This window comes from Myotis myotis, unplaced genomic scaffold, assembly GCF_014108235.1.
Source record: "Myotis myotis isolate mMyoMyo1 unplaced genomic scaffold, mMyoMyo1.p scaffold_m19_p_3, whole genome shotgun sequence".
NCBI lineage: Eukaryota > Metazoa > Chordata > Mammalia > Chiroptera > Vespertilionidae > Myotis > Myotis myotis.
This window is the reverse complement of record NW_023416335.1, coordinates 110,071,233-110,088,961: the sequence shown is the minus strand read 5'-3', so window position 1 is coordinate 110,088,961 and position 17,729 is coordinate 110,071,233. Positions and strand designations below refer to the sequence as shown.

The window sequence follows — 17,729 nt, the reverse complement described above, 5'->3', positions numbered from 1 at the left end:
CAATTTGAGTTTTATAGCAGGATGCAGAGGATCGGTTTTTGCAAAAATCTATAAGGCCTTCGCCAATTTTCTAATGTGCTTCTCTCAAATTTTTGATAATAAAATCACACTTTTTAAAAAGTGCCCAAGCAAACAATTTGCAAGGCACTGACCAATAAAGAGTGGACAGGTAGGAGCGAAATGAGGTAATCAAGGAGGGATTTGTGAGTGGAGGCTAACTGCATAAGTACTTAATTCTTCAAAGAATACTTTTGTTTTATAAGACTGCTACTCAGCCCCACACTATAGGGATGCAAATAAAGAAGATTTGGGTAAATGGAAAACTGATGTTAGAACCAAAGAGCAGCCACAATGCATTTTCTCCCCTTACCTCTCCCACTATGTGCTTCTCATTGATGAACGCTTGGAAACCACATACGGCTGCCTTATCATCCAAAGGAAAAATATACTTTGCCTCAATGGATACAGGGCTCTGATTTGTGTACGTCTGAAAAACAATGACCTAAAGAAGAAAAAACATCCATAAACTTGATGAAACCATATGGAACCATTTGCAGAACAACTATCATGAAATCTATTATGCATATCTTCTTTGTATGATCAGGCATTCAAAAAGTAATTTTAGATAACATTGACAAAAGTATTTTTACTAAGACTGTGAACTAGTATACTGTACAAATTTTTGACATCTTAATTTTTCTCCTTCAGATGAAACCATTACATAACTAAACCAAAAACACTGAACTCATTCCAAAAAGAGTCAAATATGTGAGCCATTGAGTACACAAGGTCTGGGCTGCTAGGCTTCTGCCTGGAGATTCAAGGTCATCCTATAGCCCAGCTGTCTCATCACAAACTAGTGAAAAAGCCACTACTACATAATGAGTTTATGTTTGGGCAAACTTCCCTAAGAAAAAAGCCTTATGAGGTTGAAATGTCAGATGGTACAAGTTGTCTAATCCACAGTAACAAATGGAGGACACACACCTCTCCTTGTAAAATAGCCACTGTTTGTTTTGCTTCTACTACATATGGAAAAAAATGCCCTGGGTACCTGTATCTAATAGTCACTGACAGATATTATTATTTCCATTTTATATATGAGGAAACTGAGGCACAAAGAAGTTAAGTAACTTCCCCCAGGTTACAGTGCTAGAAAGGAATGAGCAAGGATTCACAGCTAAGCCTTTCAAACTCCAAATTCTTTGCTTTTTACAGTCCATACCAAGCTGCATTACAGCACAGTGGTTAAGAACCTGGACTCCACAAGGAATTCAGGTTGGTGACAGGGTTCTATCTTAGGGAAGGGATGGGGCACCAGGTTTCTACCATCTCAAATTCACCATTAACATCTTTTCACTCTTTCCCACCCAATCTCTTTCAAACAACTGCCCAAAGTTAGAAGTCAATCTTTCCATGTAAAGCTTTGACTCTTGTTAAAATGTAAAATACTTGCACCAAAGTCTAAACAATGATCAGTTGTTTACATCTTAGGAAAAAATATAACCCTAGGATCAGTTCAAATTTGTGCTTTATCATATCATGAGCATCAGCATCCTCAGTATGGATCAGAGTGGGGCCAGTGTAGAGGTCAGATAGATGCAAACTGGTATACATATGGGTAGCATGCTCTGCCTACCCCACTACATCCCATTTTCACAGGTTAAAGCAATCATTAAATTTAACTTGATTCCCTTCTGAAATGACAGCAATACCACAACACTGGACTTAGATGTTCTTATTCTCCTAAGAGGTCTTTAGTGTTATTCAATGTAATCTTCTGTGTTAGGAGCCAATGGTTAGATCAACTCTTAGAAAATAAATTATTTTAGAAAATTAAGCACTTTCAGAGCTTCACCATGACATCTGGCCAAACTATGTCCATGTAATGTCATGTTCAACTTCTGTCTTTCTCTCATGTTCCATATCCATCAGCAAATCTTATTGGTTCTACCTTTAATCCTTTGCCAGACCCAATCATTTCTTACCAACCCCACTACTAACATTTTGACCCAAATCACCATCATCCTTGACTGAATTACTCAATAGTCACCTACATTTGACACTGTGATATGCCCCCAGACGTCCCCTTCAGGACCAATGCTGCAGGGAGTGTTACTTGCTGTGTCCCTCCCCAGTCAATGTCCTGTTCCAAAGATGAACTGCCTCACTCAAGAGAATGACCCCTCCACAAGGGGCAGCCACATCCAATGACTGGTCCCTGTAGGCCGGTATAAGGCCTGAGTCCCTTGCCTCATTTCAGAACATCTCAGAGCTCCCCCTGAAACTGTCTGAGGACTCTGGTATGCCTGTGTCACAGTCCACATCTCCTTCTGCCAGGTTCTGCCTCCCATGTTCTCTTACAGATGTCACTCCAGAGAGCACTTCCCAACAAGCTTCCTGAAAACAAATCTCCATCAAGCGTCTGTTTTCCAGAGAATCTGACCTAAGATGTCTCTAACTGGTCCTCTTCAGACAATTGTCAACAAGGTGGCCAGTGTGATCTCAATCATATCCTCTGCCAAACATCTTTGAAAGGTTTCCATTTTACTCAGAGTTGAAGATAGTATGTCCTGTGTCCTGATGTGAGCTGCCTTCCCCCAACTCAACTCTCTGACCCAATTTCCTACCATGCTTCCTACTATGCTCCAGCCACAGTGGAAATCTTTGGTGTCCCTTGATTACATTAGATCCACTCCTACCTCAGGACCTTTGCACGTGCTGCTTCCTCTGCCTGGAATGAGCACCCCTCAGAAGTCCATAGGCTTTAGTCCCTCATTTCCTACAGATCTGTGCTTAGATGTCATCTCAGTGAGGCCTTCCTTGGCCATGCAACTTCTAAGTTGAAATCCTTCTAACCTCTACAGCTCCCATCCCTACCTGCTTTGATTTTTGTCTCTAGCACTTAACACCATCTAACATGGCATGCATTTTATTTATTGATCACATTTGTTGCCTGGTCCCCCAATGCAATGTATGCTCTGTGAGGGCAGAGTTTTCATACTGTTTATTGCTGTATGCACAGAGCCTAGAACAGTCCCCGGCATGTAGTAGGTGCTCAGTAAATAAACGAATTTGAAAAATGTACATGTTTTGTTGAGTTCATGCAACTGTAATCCAATGCTCATTTATGATTGACATCCATTTGGCTTAAGTATCGTAAAACCACGAAGCGCTTACCTGGGCTACAAAGTCTATTATTTTCCCCTTGATGTGCAGGTCCTCAAGAGGAACTGAATTCCCAGAGGTGTCCTGGAGACCAGCCTTGATGCTGCTGAAAGGTTTGGTGTCTGGTAACTGGTAATCTACACATTAAAAATATTAATGTTACCTTTTAAAACCATTCTTGAACTCTCTATTTTTATTATCTTGATTTTTAATCCTTCTCATCCCCTTCATACATAATACTTCAGGAGAAATGGACAAACAGCATTTTATGATTTTCAGTAGCCAATGAAAAGAATGAGTGTCAACAGACACTCTGTCTTTTAAATCTACAGATGTTGAGAGGTCGTCTTGAAAACCTAGTCATGCCGCTACTTGAAAGGCATATGTTTAAGCATACACACAAGTACATCAAGGTCTTAAGAAACTCTGAATAAGAGTAGCTTAGGCTAACTCTAGACAGCTGCACTCCCTGGCTTGTACTTTAGAACTAGTCACTCACTACTACTTTTGTTCTATAACAGTGTGAGAAATATGAGATTCCCTAGACTTTTGATACAAGGAAGACTAAATCAAACTCCTAATACAGTATATTGAAAAAATGTTCATGTACTATATCAGGTAGTACAAAAATACAAATATGGTTAGAGGTATATACTCTTCCCAGACTCATTATTTTTTCTGTTTGTTTTTAACCCTCACCCAAGGATATTTTTCCATTGATTTTTAGAGAGAGTGAAAGGGAGGGGGAGAGACACACAGAGAGAAACATCTATGTGAGAGAGACACAATCGATAGGTTGCCTCCTGCATGCACCCCGACCATGCTGGGGATTAAGCCTGCAATCAAGGTAAGTGCCCCTGACTGGGAATCAAACCCACAACCCTTCAGTTGGCGGGCCAACACTCTAACCACTGAGCAAACTGGCCAGGGCATTAAAATGCATTTTAAGTGGCTAATTCTGAATCATTCACAAGCACATTCTATTCTGGTCCTTTTTAGTAAACTGTTTCCTATAATGCACTTTTTTTCTATTTCCAAACAAAAGACATTTTCCTTAACCTACAATATGCATCAGCTGTTAACTTTCCAAAAGGAGGGAGAACATTATTCACCTTCCATTTTTGCTATCATTTATACCATCCCTAGTAACCCATCATTCTAACATGAAAAACTCGTTCTTTCAGTGTCCTGGCCTACTCTATTTCCTAATAACCTGGTAGAGTAATCCTTTCCTATGATCATCAATGGAGACCCTCAGTCATATCAACAAATTTAGAGAAGAGGCTGTGAACACAAAATGCACTATAATTTAGATAACAGTTTTACATTTATGCTTTGCCAATCCCCAGACTCTCAAATTTATATCATATTGTATCTTAACATTAGTGTTATAATTTTACCCAGTTATGTGGATCTAAATAACCCCACCTGATGAAGTAGGTTCTTTCATACCTAACCCTGAGGCCATCCTAGTGAAAATTGAAAAGCATGTAATAAAAGCATAACATCAACAGATTTTAAACTTCATGCTGTAAGTCATCAATAACAATGTAACCCTTCCAAGAAACCTCAAATAATTGAATAAAAACATTGTGTAAACTCAAAATAATTATACCTTTCCACAAATTTTCTTGCTCTATTGACAGACAACATTCTAATGAGTTTGAGTTTTAAATAATTTTAACTTTTAATTCTCTCAGGAATTTAACATCTGATATTGGTTAATCTTCAATAGTAATAGAATATGAATTTTCTTATGTAATTCATTGAGAAAACGGATTTAAATGTATCACTTTCGTTATATTTGTAATGTTTCTGTCCAGTAGGAATTCTTTGGTGTATCCAGTTCATTGCTAAAGGTCTTGAAATATTTGTATAGTTTCAAACTTATGTGAATTCTGTCCTGACCACAGGCTGTACATTTTTTATAAAGCTGATCACACTCAATACATTTGTAAGTTTTCTCCCAAGTAAGAATTCTGTTATATTCTATGAGGCTTAAAGTTTGATAAACATTGTCATAGATTTATGTGCTTTCTCTCAAAGATGTATATTCATCAAGTGAGGTTATAGGCTTTGATTATAGCCCTGGTTATAGGCTTTGTCTCATACATGAGTTTTACATGTTTTCTCTCCACAATGGAGTCTCTGGCTTTCAATAAGGCTTGAACACTTGCATATGTTTTACCTCAATAATATGTATAAAGGTTTCCTTTTACTTTTTTAAAATATATTTTTATTGATTTCAGAGAGGAAGGGAGAGGGAGACAGATATAAATATCAATGATGAGAGAGAATTATCGATCAGCTGCCTCCTGCACACCTCAAGCCCACAACCCAGGCATGTGTCCTGACCAGGAGTCAAACCATGACCTCCTGGTTCATAGGTCGATACTCAACCACTGAGCCATGCAGGCTGGGCTCCTTTTACTTTTATTCAAAGCTTGAGCTTTGAATAAAAGCACTGTCACATAAATTAGGCCTATAATGTTACTATTTAGTATGTATTTTCTGGTGCTCAGTAAGGCTTGCAAATCATGAAAAAGCCCTGACACATACACTACATTTGTGAGGTATCTCTCCAGTATGGCTTTTCTTATGTTGAGTAAGATTTGACCTCTGTGTAAAGGTTTTACTACTCTCACCACATTTTTAAGTTTTCTGTCCTATATAGATTCTCTTATGACTCCAAAGTTGTGAATGTCTGGAAAAACCCTTATTACATTTTTTACATTTATGAGAAATAAATGTATGAGTTCTCCGATGATCTGTAAGGCCTTAAGTTCAACAAAAGTCTCACCACACAATTACATTTATGTGGTTTCTCTCCGGTATGTATTTTCTGATGCCTAGTAAGGCTTACAAATTGAGTAAAGGTTTCTCTCCAGCATGGAATTCTCTTATGTCTAGTAAGGATGGAACTAACAGCAAAGGCTTTTATGCATTCATTACTATGTAAGGATTCTCACCAGTATGGATCTCTCACAAGTCTAAATTAAAAAAAAACAAAAACACCTTACAACACTCATTACATTTGTAAGGTTTCACTCCATCATGAATTCTCTGGTGAATTGCAAGACTTAAATGTCGATTACACAATTTGCCACATGCTACATTTATATGGTATCTCTCCAATGTGGATTTTCTGATGTGTAAAACGTGAGCACTGATTAAAATCTTTGCCACTCATGATGTTTGTAAGGTCTCTGTCCAGAATGAACTGTCTCATGATTCCTGATGTTTGAGCTTTGCTGAAAGTCTTCCTACAGTCCTTATATTGATAAGACTTTCCCCTAATGTGTATTCTCCTGTGCCATTTTAAAATCCTCCTACATTAATTGGACATTTTTTTGATACTGAGAAAACCTTTTGTGGTGAAGCTGAGGAACATTGTTGATAGATTTCTCAACTTTATTGCAGTCACAAATTTTCTCCTCATTTTGAAACATCTGCAATTCAGCGAGGTGTACCTGCATACGTAACCCGATTCTATTTTCCAAATACTTTATATACTTGTTTCCTGCATCACTGATGTTATTTTTCAGTTTTAACCAATTCCTTGTAAATGGCTCGTCATGCATAGAATATTGGTATGTATTATTTCTTACAAAAAACACTGTGCTTTTGAGGAAAATTAATTGAGAGTTTATTATATTCATCTTTTGTACAACTGAAATTTTTGCTATAGGTAAAAGGCACCCCTTTTGCAATTTCCTGCATCACATTGCCACTAACTCTCAAACTCATGTATATTTTCCCAGTTTTTCTTGAGGTCAAAACCTTGGTGCCATGGCTTTCATTTTTTTCTAATATCAATGGATTGTATAATTCTCCTTTATTAATTTCCAATCTGGGTAATAGTTACTTTACTTCAAATCCAGCAGGAAGTCTCTAGTAAGAGTCATTCCTTCCGCTTCTTTCCTCTTCTTCTGGGATTTTTTTTCAGGTAAGATTATTCTCACTAGGCCCACTCTGAAGTTTCTCCCCACTCTGAAGTCATACATTTCTGATTTAAAAAATACTTTGATCACAGTTAAAAATGTTTGTGTGTTTTTACAATGCTACTAATTAATGTTATAGTAGTTTGGGCTTATGATTTCCTAAGAAGCTTTCATCCCCTCTATTATTTGTACTACTAATAGGTAAGCTGGATGTTACAATTTTGGGGGGTGCCTTCACTTATCCCATGCAATCCTCACAGCAGCACTGTGGTGTGGATATTGGTCTCATTCCCCTTAGAGAGAAGCTGATGCCTGGAAATGTTATATGGTTTGTCGCAGATCACACAGTCTAGTACAGCTGTGGGCAAACTACGGCCCGCGGGCCGGATTCGGCCTGTTTGAAATGAATAAAACTAAAAAAAAAAAAAAAAAAGACCGTACCCTTTTATGTAATGATGTTTACTTTGAATTTATATTAGTTCACACAAACACTCCATCCATGCTTTTGTTCTGGCCCTCCGGTCCAGTTTAAGAACCCATTGTGGCCCTCGAGTCAAAAAGTTTGCCCACCCCTGGTCTAGTACGTGACACTTGAACCCAAGCTTCCTGATTTTAAAGTTGAACCTTCTGTCTATCCTATCAGCCTCCATTACACTTTTTGCACATTGACATCTTAAATGTATCAGTGGGTTTGCGGCTATCTGGAGGTGGATGAGCTCAGCTTTGGTGTGTCAGTAAGTAGCATAATTTTGAGATCACTTTAAACTCTCTCAAGCATCCTGGTTTTCATTTTTAAAAATAGAAAAGGAAATGAACATTAATGTCTGAGGTTATAAGTAGTTACCAAACATGAATATTAATTCCATTGAAAATATAATATTGAGTTCTATAATATTACATGAAACAGCATTCAAGAACAGTGTCTTGGACAAAAACCAAGATGGCGGCATAGGTATAAACACCTGAAATTGCTGCCTTGCACAACCACTTCAAAACAACAAATAAAAGACAAAACGGATATCATCCAGAACCACAGGAAGGCTGGCTGAGTGGAAATTCTACAACTAGAAGGGAAGAGAAAAGCATAGAGACTCAGAGGAGGTGCGGAAGTAAAGTGCAGAGGTACGGAGGTGCATGTGGAAAGGGCTGGCAACTGAGGACACGGTTGTCTTTTTCAATCGGGAGGGAGTCTCAAGCTCCTGACTGCTCTGAACTCCAGTTCCCAGGGAGTCTCTGGGGACCCAGACTCATACGGGGAGAAACTGGACTGTCTGGCAGCGGACGGAACTCGAGGGCAGCTTTCTCTCAGAGGTGCTTGCAGGGATTACCGGGACACTGAGACACGGGACCTCTTAGGGTAGGACTGAGGATCTGCCATAGCTGTTTGCTCCGCCCTGCTGATTCCCTGAGACCCCACCCCACCCAAGCTGTGCATAGAGGCTTTTGCATATGAATTACCTGGCCCTTTGCAATCTACAATTACCTAACAAACTGCAGCTGGGTCAGAGAGACCCAGAACATCCAAAAGAAGGCCCAAGGCCCCACAGCAGCTTTCATTGCTTCACAGCTGGGCCTCATCTGGGCACCTCCAAATCCCAAACAAAGAAGAGGAATCTGCAGATGTCTCCATAGCTCCTGCTGGGTAGCCTCAGGCAGAGGCTAAATTAGCACCTCCTTAGAGATTCAAGTGCCATTGTACCCAGTGGTCAGAGTGGGACCATCCAGATTACAACTCCTCAGATCCATAAGGGACACTCAGGGGGCAGACTCAGGGAGCACCAAAGCCCCACTGAAGCAAGTCTTGTCCCATAAGGGTGTCTTCAACACAGAAGTTCTCCCACTGTAGACACAGCTGATTCTCACAGCCAATTGGTCTGGAGGTCAATTCCTCCCAGTGATACCAACTAAATCAAGGCTTAACTACAACAAGACTGTGCACACAGCCCACAAAAGGGTGCACCAAGAGTGTCCACCTCAGGTAATTGGGGAGGCTCTGCCACTGGGCCCTATAGGACACCTAGCACAGAAAGCCACTCTATCAACACAGGGGAGCAGCCAAAATGCGGAGACAAAGAAACAGGTCACAAATGACAGAAATGGAGGAAAGCAAACTACTGGATATAGAGTTCAAAACCACACTTTTAAGGTTTTTCAAGAATTTTCTAGAAACCGCCGATAAATTTAGTGAGACCCTTAATAAATCTAGTGAGACCCTCGAGGATATGAAAAAGGACCAAATGGAAATTAAGCATACACTGACTGAAATAAAGAATATTATACAGAGATCCAACAGCAGACTAGAGGATTGCAAGAATTAAGTCAAAGATTTGAAATACGAAGAAGTAAAAAATACCCAACCAGAAAAGCAAAAAGAAAAAAGAATCCAAAAATATGAAGATAGTGTAAGGAGCCTCTGGGACAAATTCAAGTGAACCAACATCCGAATTATGGGGGTGCCAGAAGAAGAGAGAGAGAGCAAGATATTGAAAACCTATTTGAAGAAATAATGACAGAAAACTTCCCCTACCTGGTGAAAGTAATAGACTTACAAGTCCAGGAAGCTCAGAGAACCCCAAACAAAAGGAATCCAAAGAGGACCACACCAAGACACATCATAATTAAAATGCCAAGAGCAAAAGACAAAGAGAGAATCTTAAAAGCAGCAAGAGAAAAACAGTTAGTTATCTACAAGGGAGTACCCATACGGCTGTCAGCTGGTTTCTCAACAGAAACTATGCAGGCCAGAAGGGAGTGGCAAGAATATTCAAAGTGATGAATAGCAAGAACCTACAACCAAGATTACTCTAACCAGCAAAGCTATCATTTAGAATTTGAAGGTCAGAAAAAGAGTTTCACAGGTAACAAAAAGCTAAAAGAAGTTCATCACCATCAAACCCGTATTATATGAAATGCTGAAAGGTATTCTTTAAGAAGAGGAAGAAGAAGAAAAAGGTAAAGATAAAAATTATGAACAACAAGTACATATCTATCAACAAGTGAACCTAAAAATCAAGTGAATAAAAAGCTGATGAACAGAATAAACTGGTGAATATAATAGAATCAGGGGCATAGAAAGGGAGTGGACTGACAATTCTCGGGGGGAAAGGGGTGTGGGGGGTGCAGGAAGAGACTGGACAAAAATCGTACACCTATGGATGAGGACAGTGGGGGAGGTAAGGGCAAAGGGTGGGGTGGGAACAGGGTGGAGGGGAGCTATGGGGGGAAAAAAGAGGAACAACTGTAATAATCTGAACAATAAAGATTTAATTAAAAAAAATAAAAATAAAATGTGATCGTCACACACACACAAAAAAAAGAACAGTGTCTTACCTTCAACCTTTGAAACCTCAGGTGTGTGTTCCTCTAATTCAATATTATTACAAGGATGAAAGTCCTTTACTTCATCTCCAGGTATGCAAAATTTAATAATATATTTCATTTTAACCTGACTGGTTTTATATACAACAAATTCATCATCCTAGAGCAAACATAAATAGGTGGGGAAATAACTTTTATTGGTACATGTTTTCATAAAAGCAGAGTTTCATGTTTGCTAATTACTGAATATGAAAATATTGAAGCCAGACACTAGATATACAATAATTATTTAAACTTAAGCATATTTAGTAAATACAGGAGCCGCTCTGCTTGTTTCTTGATACAAATACCTCGAAGTCTGTGGGGACAGTGGCTGTTTCAGGAACCCCATGGACACTGTCATAACCTGGTGGTGCTTCTGTTAAGGAGAAATCTTTCTTGTGTAAGTCCATGCACTTCCCGAGGGCGACATCACAAATGACCAGGAGCCTAGTGCCATCCGTCTCTCCTGGGCGTGAGTACTTAATGCTTGTACTGCAGGTGAGAGGAAGTAAGTACAAATTTACAGTTTGTAGTAACATCGCTACAACATTTTATTACATATGTAGGAGATTTTTCAGAAAGACTTTGCTGGTAGAACGTTCCAAATTTTACTGTTATTGAAATATCTCTGAAAGTTCATTTAGAATTGTATTATTCATTTATTTATTTAAAAATTGGATGCAAAGTCAACTACATGTGGTTAGAGCGTCAACCCGCACACCAAAGGGTCGCAGGTTCGATTCCCAGTCAAGACCACATACCTGGGTTGCAGGTTCAATCCCCGGCCCCAGTTGGGATGCGTGTGGGAGGCAACCAATCGATGTGTCTCACATCGATATTTCTCTCTCTGTCTCTCCCCCTCCCTTCCACTCTCTCTAGAAATCAATGGAAAAAATATCCTCGGGTGAGGATTAACAAAAAAATAGACTATTAAAAAAATAAAAAATAGGTTCTCTGCACTAAAGCTCAGAAAGGACATTAAATACCAAGTATTACTAAGAACTGATCAAAAGGAAAGACAGGTGCTATATTCTCACGAGCCTTCTGAATCCAAAAGGAAAAGCAAAAATTTCCAATGACACCCAAATGAGGGATTTTGTAACTTTCTTTAGGAATCGGCAGCTTTAATAAAGCAATTTTTGCTATGAGGAACATAGGTTGGGACATTTGGGGACATAACTCTATTTTTTCAAAGATCAAGACCAAAATGTAAAAGCATTGCTTAATGACCATTTGTTCTCTCCTCTCTAAGCCTTGCACTTAAAAAAAAAATTTCCCCCATTCCTCTTACACACCTCTCCTTTCTGTGGGCTCTTTTCTTGTAACCACAAACATGCTAGCTCCTTCCCATGGAACCTGGACTTAGACTTTGTCTTCTAGACCCTCTCCACATCTGCCCCCTCTCTCTCTCCTCCCTTTCTCTCCATCCTATAGTCAGTGACCATCTCTACTGGCTTGTTTGCTGACCATTTCTCAGTCCAATGTAGTTTGGCTCTGTTCATACGTCTACACCAAAACCACTCTGTCAAAAGTCATGAAAGACTTCATTAAATTCAACTGAATGTCAATTAATTTTTGAATCAAATTTATTTTATTATTTTTTTAATTTTTAAAACTCAATTTAAAAATGGGCAGAGGAGCCCTAGCTGGTGTGGCTCCATTGGTTGAGCGCTGTCCCGTGCACTGAGAGGCTGCTGGTTAGCTTTGGGCTCAATCCCCAGAAGGGGGTGTGCAGGAGGCAATTGATCAATAGTTTCTCTCTCTCTCTCTCTAAAAATCAATTAAAAAACATCTTTTAAAAATGGGCAGAGGACCTGAATAACACTTCTCCAAAGAGGACATAAGGGAATTACATTTTTAATTTTTTTTTTAATCTTTAAATTCTTTATTAGTTAAGGAATTACTGGGTTGTTTATCTTTTTCTTATTGATTTGTAGAAACTCTTTACATATCCTAGATAATTAAATATCCTGGATAATTATTCTTTATCCCAGCTTCCATCTTTAACTAGCACTGTGACCTTAGACAAGTTACTCAATCTCCATGAATCTGTTTCCTTTCCATAAAATGATATGATAATACCAATTGTGAGGTTTATAACAATATATATGAAGCACTTAGCCTGGTGCCTCACACAGGGCAGGCACAAAACACATTGTGGCTATTATGAGGACAGATTTAACTATTAACAGGGATATTCAAGATGAAATGTTATTCCAGGTATATAGAGCTCATATAAAATAAATTTTTTAGGAGAGAGATCATGTACTGTAGAAGTTAAGATTCCTGGCTCTGGAGACAGACAAAATGCTGTGTGACCCTGGGCAAGATGTTCTCACTGGCCCTGAGTGTTCTCACCTGTGATAAGATGATAACAATGGGACAATCAAGAGGCTTTTTAAGGATTAAGTGGGTACATATACCTTAGGGTAGTAAAATCACTAAGATGATTTCAAATGTAATTTTCCTGCCTATCCACCGCAAAAGACATGCTTCTACAGTATACTGAGAAAACTGGTTGCTTTTAGTGACCTGCTTCTTTCTTATTTTTTTAAGTTTTCATGAATTTTTAAAATTGAATTTAGCAGTTAATAAAATTATACAGGTTTCAGGTGTGCAATTCTATGATACATCATCTGTATAGTGTGTTTACCACCCCAAGTCAAGTCTCCTTCCACCACCATTTATCCTCCCTTTACCCTCTCCTACTTCCTCCCATCCCACCCTGCTTTCCCTCTGGTAACCACTATACTATTGTCTGAGTCTATGAGTTTTTGTTGTTTGTCATGTTTGTTCATTTGTTGTTTTCAGTTTTATAGCCCACATATGAGTGAAGTCATATGGTTCTTGACTTTTTCTATCTGACCAATTTCACTTACTATGATATTCTCAAGATCACCCATGTTGTTGCAAATGGGACATGTTGCAACAGGATCACCCATGTTGTTCATCCCTTATAATGGCTGAGTAGTATTCAATTGTATATATGTACCACATCTTCTTTATCCAATCATCTATCTAAGGCAGCGGTCATCAACCAGTGGTCCATGAGGTCCCAAAGGTTGGCAACCACTGATCTAAGGACACTTCAGTTGTTTCCACATCTTGGCCACCATGAATAATGCTGCCATGGTGGTGCATATATGTTTGCGAATAAATGTTTTCAAATTTTTCAGGTAGATACCCAGAAGAGTGGTGAGGGTCATATGGTAACTATTCTTAATTTGTTGAAGAACCTCCATACTGTTTTCCATAGTGGCTGTACCAGTTTACATTCCCACCAGCAGTGAATAAGGGTGCCCTTTTATCCACAACCTCTCCAACACTTGTTATTAATTGTCTTGCTAATAATAGTTATTTTAACAGGTGTGAGGTGGTATCTCATTGTAGTTTTGATTTGCATTTCCCTAATATCTAGTGAGATTGAGCATCTTTTCATATACTTTTTGGCTATCTGTATGTCTTTTTGGGAGAAATGTCTGTTCGGGTCCTCTGCCCAATTTCTAATTGGACTGTTTTGTTTTTTGGGGGGGTTGTTGAGTTGTATGTGTTCTTTCTATATATTAAATACTAGAGGCCCAGTGCACGAGATTTGTGCACTCAGGGGGTCCCTCAGCCCAGCCTGTGCCCTTTCACAGGCCGGGAGCCCTCAGGGGATGTCCAACTGATGGCTTAGGCCCGCTCCCCGCAGCAGTTGGACATCCTTAGTGCTGCCGTAGAGGTGGGAAAGGCTTCCACTGCCGCCGCTGTGCTCGCCAGCCATGAGCCCTGCTTCTGGGCTTCTGGCTGAGCAGTGCTCCCCCTGTGGGAGTGCACTGACCACCAGGGGGCAGCTCCTGCATTAAGCGTCTGCCCACTGGTGGTCAGTGTGCGTCATTGCGACTGGTCGTTCCACCGTTTGGTTGATTTGTATGTTACTCTTATTATATAGGATTAACCTCTTGTCAGAACTGTTTGCAAATATCTTCTACCATTTGGTTGGTTGACTTTTTGTTTTGTTGGCAGTTTCTCTTGCTAGACAGAAGCTTTTTAGTTTGATAAATAAATGAGTTACCCATTTCTGGGTGAGAAATCCCTCACTAGGGAAAGACAGAGGAAAACAGAGCAAGCATTCAGCAATGATTCCTTAGTAATGGGTATGAGTAACATGATTAAGGATACAATAATACTAACCTGAGTGAACTGCTGAAATATATTCCACTCCCAAGATTTCCAATGTCTGTTCTTTTCACACCACGATCTTCAACTACTTTGGGCAAAAGCAACCCCCTAAAAACAAAAGGGCACTATAATGTTTACTAGAAAAAAGGAACTTTTTTATAGATATATATATATTTTTTTTTTGTTGTTGATTTTTTACAGAGAGGAAGGGAGAGGGATAGAGAGTTAGAAACATCGATGAGAGAGAAACATCGATCAGCTGCCTCCTGCACACTCCCCACTGGGTATTTGCCTGCAACCAAGGTACATGCCCTTGACCGGAATCGAACCTGGGACCCTTGAGTCTGCAGGCCGACGCTCTATCCACTGAGCCAAACCAGTCAGGGCAAAAGGAACTTTTTATTATAGCCTCATAATTCTAGCAGAAACAGGTACTATTTAAAGGGTATTATGCTGAGTGAAGCAATCTAGACACAGAAAAACAGTATATCCTCCTTACTAGTATATGTGGAATCTTAAAAAGTCTTATTCATAGAACCAACAACTAGAATGGCTGGGAGAAATGGGAAGATTTCGGTCAAAGGGTACAAACTGCTCTGGCAAATGTTCTCAGTGGTTAGAGCATCAGCTCCAGCACTGAAGGGTCATGGGTTCAATTCCTGGGTTGCAGATTCCATCCTCAGCCAGGTTGGAGTGTGTGCAAAGGCAACCAAGTGATGTGTCTCTCTCACATGGATGTTCTCTCTCTCTCCCCTCCTGCCCTCCCTTCCACACTCTCTAAAAAATAAAAAACAATGCAAAGGATACAAACTTTCAGTTATAAGATGAATAAATTTTATATTTGTAATGTACAGTATGGTATTATCTATATATATGAAAGGCTAATATGATAAGTGTCCCTCTCACCATCCTACTGGTCACTATGACACGCACTGACCACCCAGGGGCAGACGCTCAATGTAGAAGCTGCCATGATGCACACTGGCCATTTACAGAGAAACGGCAGTGTGGACCTGGCACCGACAAAGCAATATTCGGCTTCCCCCAAGTGGGACACAGGCCCCGCCATCACCTCAGAGTGACACCCCACCAAATTGCAGCTGACGTTGCAATGGCACAAAATGCAGCCCACAGCCAAGCCCAGCCCAGCCCAGTCAGGAAACGGTCTCTGTGGGCACCTGGTAATGACGTCATGTAGCAACACCTGGCTTCCTCTCCCTAACAACGACTAGCCTCCTTGGAGTTTCTTCAGCCCAGGAACATGACTTGCTTTATAGTCAAGTGCAAACATTTTACACTTTAACCAAATGTTTGTGAAGCGTTTTCACATGCCTCATCTCATTTGATCCTCATAGAAATCCTTGAGTAGGTAGATAGGGAACTCGATGGAATCCTATTTTCTTTTCACTACCCAGAAAATGAAGATTTAGAAAGTTTAGAAACTTGACCCAACTGAAAAGAAGAAAGAAATGGTGGACCTTGAAAATGACTTCAGGTTTTCTCACTGCGCAGAATATAGTCAAACACTGCTGCAGTTAAATATTTCACCCTCTGTTCTCCCTGTGAGATTTACAATAATAATCTGCTTCGTGTTGATATTTACTGCTGTGTTGCTAACAATTACCTGAAAGAGAAGTTGGGGCTCTTCACTGGGCTGGAAAAAGTTTAGCTAAATCAGAAAGCAGGTTTAATTAAGCAAGTTTATTCTATATCTATAAAAGGCTAAGTTGACTCGCACATGCACAATACATATAAAGCTCTCGCTGGCACCAATCGCAAGCATGTGTTTCGTTCTGTCATTGTCAATCGTGAATTTGGCTGACACTTCTATTATAGAGAAAGGGTGAATAGCAATATTAACACATTGTAGGCGGGAAACGTATTTATACGTTTTATGTATTTATACGTTCTACCAGTGTAGTAGAGCGCGGGACACGTATTAATACGTTTTTTATAGACTAGCGGTAGAATGCAGGTAATGTATAAATATGTAAACTAAAGTTATCGTAATTTTACTGAACGTTGCCATTTGCACAAAAAATTAGCAAAAATGGCCCACGCCACCTGTTAGCGCGTGATAAAAACTACCCGCAAACAATGTGTTAAAATATTTCTTCTAATTAATTTCCTTTCAATGTGCACAAATCCATGCACTGGGCCACTAGTAATTAATAATATGGTACTGTATACTTGAATTGGCTAAGATGGTAGATCTTGTGTTCTCAACATAAGAAAAGAAAAGGTAAGCTATGGAAGTTTTTTTTAAAAAAATATATTTCCTTATTGATTTCTGAGAGGAAGGGAGAAGGAGAGAGATAGAAACATCAATGGTGAGAATCATTGATCGTCTGCCTCCTGTACACCTCCTTCTGGGGATCGTGCCCACAACCCGGGCATGTGTCCTTGGCTGGACTCGAACCTGAGACCCTTCAGTCCGCAGGCTTTATCCACTGAGCCAAGCTGGCTAGGGCAAGCTATGGAAGTTTTAACTAAGTTGATTGTGGTAATCATTTTATACTGCATACCTATATTATATAATCATGATTTATACCTTTAAAAAATCATATTGTAGCCCTGGCTGGTTTGGCTCAGTGAAAAGAGCATCGGCCTGCCGAATGAACAGTCCCAAGTTTGATTCCAGCCATGGGCATATGCCTGGGTTACAGGCTCGATCCCCAGTAGGGGGTGTGCAGGAAGCAGCCAGTCAATGATTCTCTCTCATCATTCATGTTTCTATCTCTCTCTCCCTCTCCCTTCTTCTGTGAAATTAATAAAAAAAAAAAATGTTTTAAAAGCACATTGTACAACCTAAATACATACAGTGTTTGTTAATCATACCTCAATAAAGCTGGAAAATAATAAAAACATCGAGGAATTCATCAGCACCACCACCCAGATTGGCTTTGGAAACTGCCGATGACCTTACAGCCACTCCAGCCCAAATCCTGCTGCCCCGCCCGCAGACCTGCAGACCCTAGGACATCCACCTCTAAGGCTGCATGGCTCCTGCAGCAGTAAGTGCGACTTCCCCTTCCCTGGCTGCTGAACTCCGGACACCTCAATTGCACCTTCCCAGCATGCAGCTTCCTGAGCTTACCA

At 39.8% G+C, this 17,729-nt stretch overlaps 1 protein-coding gene across 9 annotated transcripts in view; it reads right to left on the bottom strand.

Moving 5' to 3' along the window:
• The window catches only part of PARP4 (poly(ADP-ribose) polymerase family member 4), a 126,103-nt gene that overhangs the window by 68,680 nt on the left and 39,694 nt on the right, over positions 1-17,729 (bottom strand). For all 9 annotated transcript variants that reach the window (XM_036298619.1, XM_036298620.1, XM_036298618.1 and 6 more), the window contains 5 exons: positions 14,643-14,738; positions 10,778-10,961; positions 10,440-10,587; positions 3,181-3,305; positions 371-502 (listed from right to left, as the gene is read on the bottom strand). In XM_036298619.1, the coding sequence (XP_036154512.1) occupies positions 371-502; positions 3,181-3,305; positions 10,440-10,587; positions 10,778-10,961; positions 14,643-14,738 (685 nt within the window). The remainder of the gene's footprint in view (positions 1-370; positions 503-3,180; positions 3,306-10,439; positions 10,588-10,777; positions 10,962-14,642; positions 14,739-17,729) is intronic.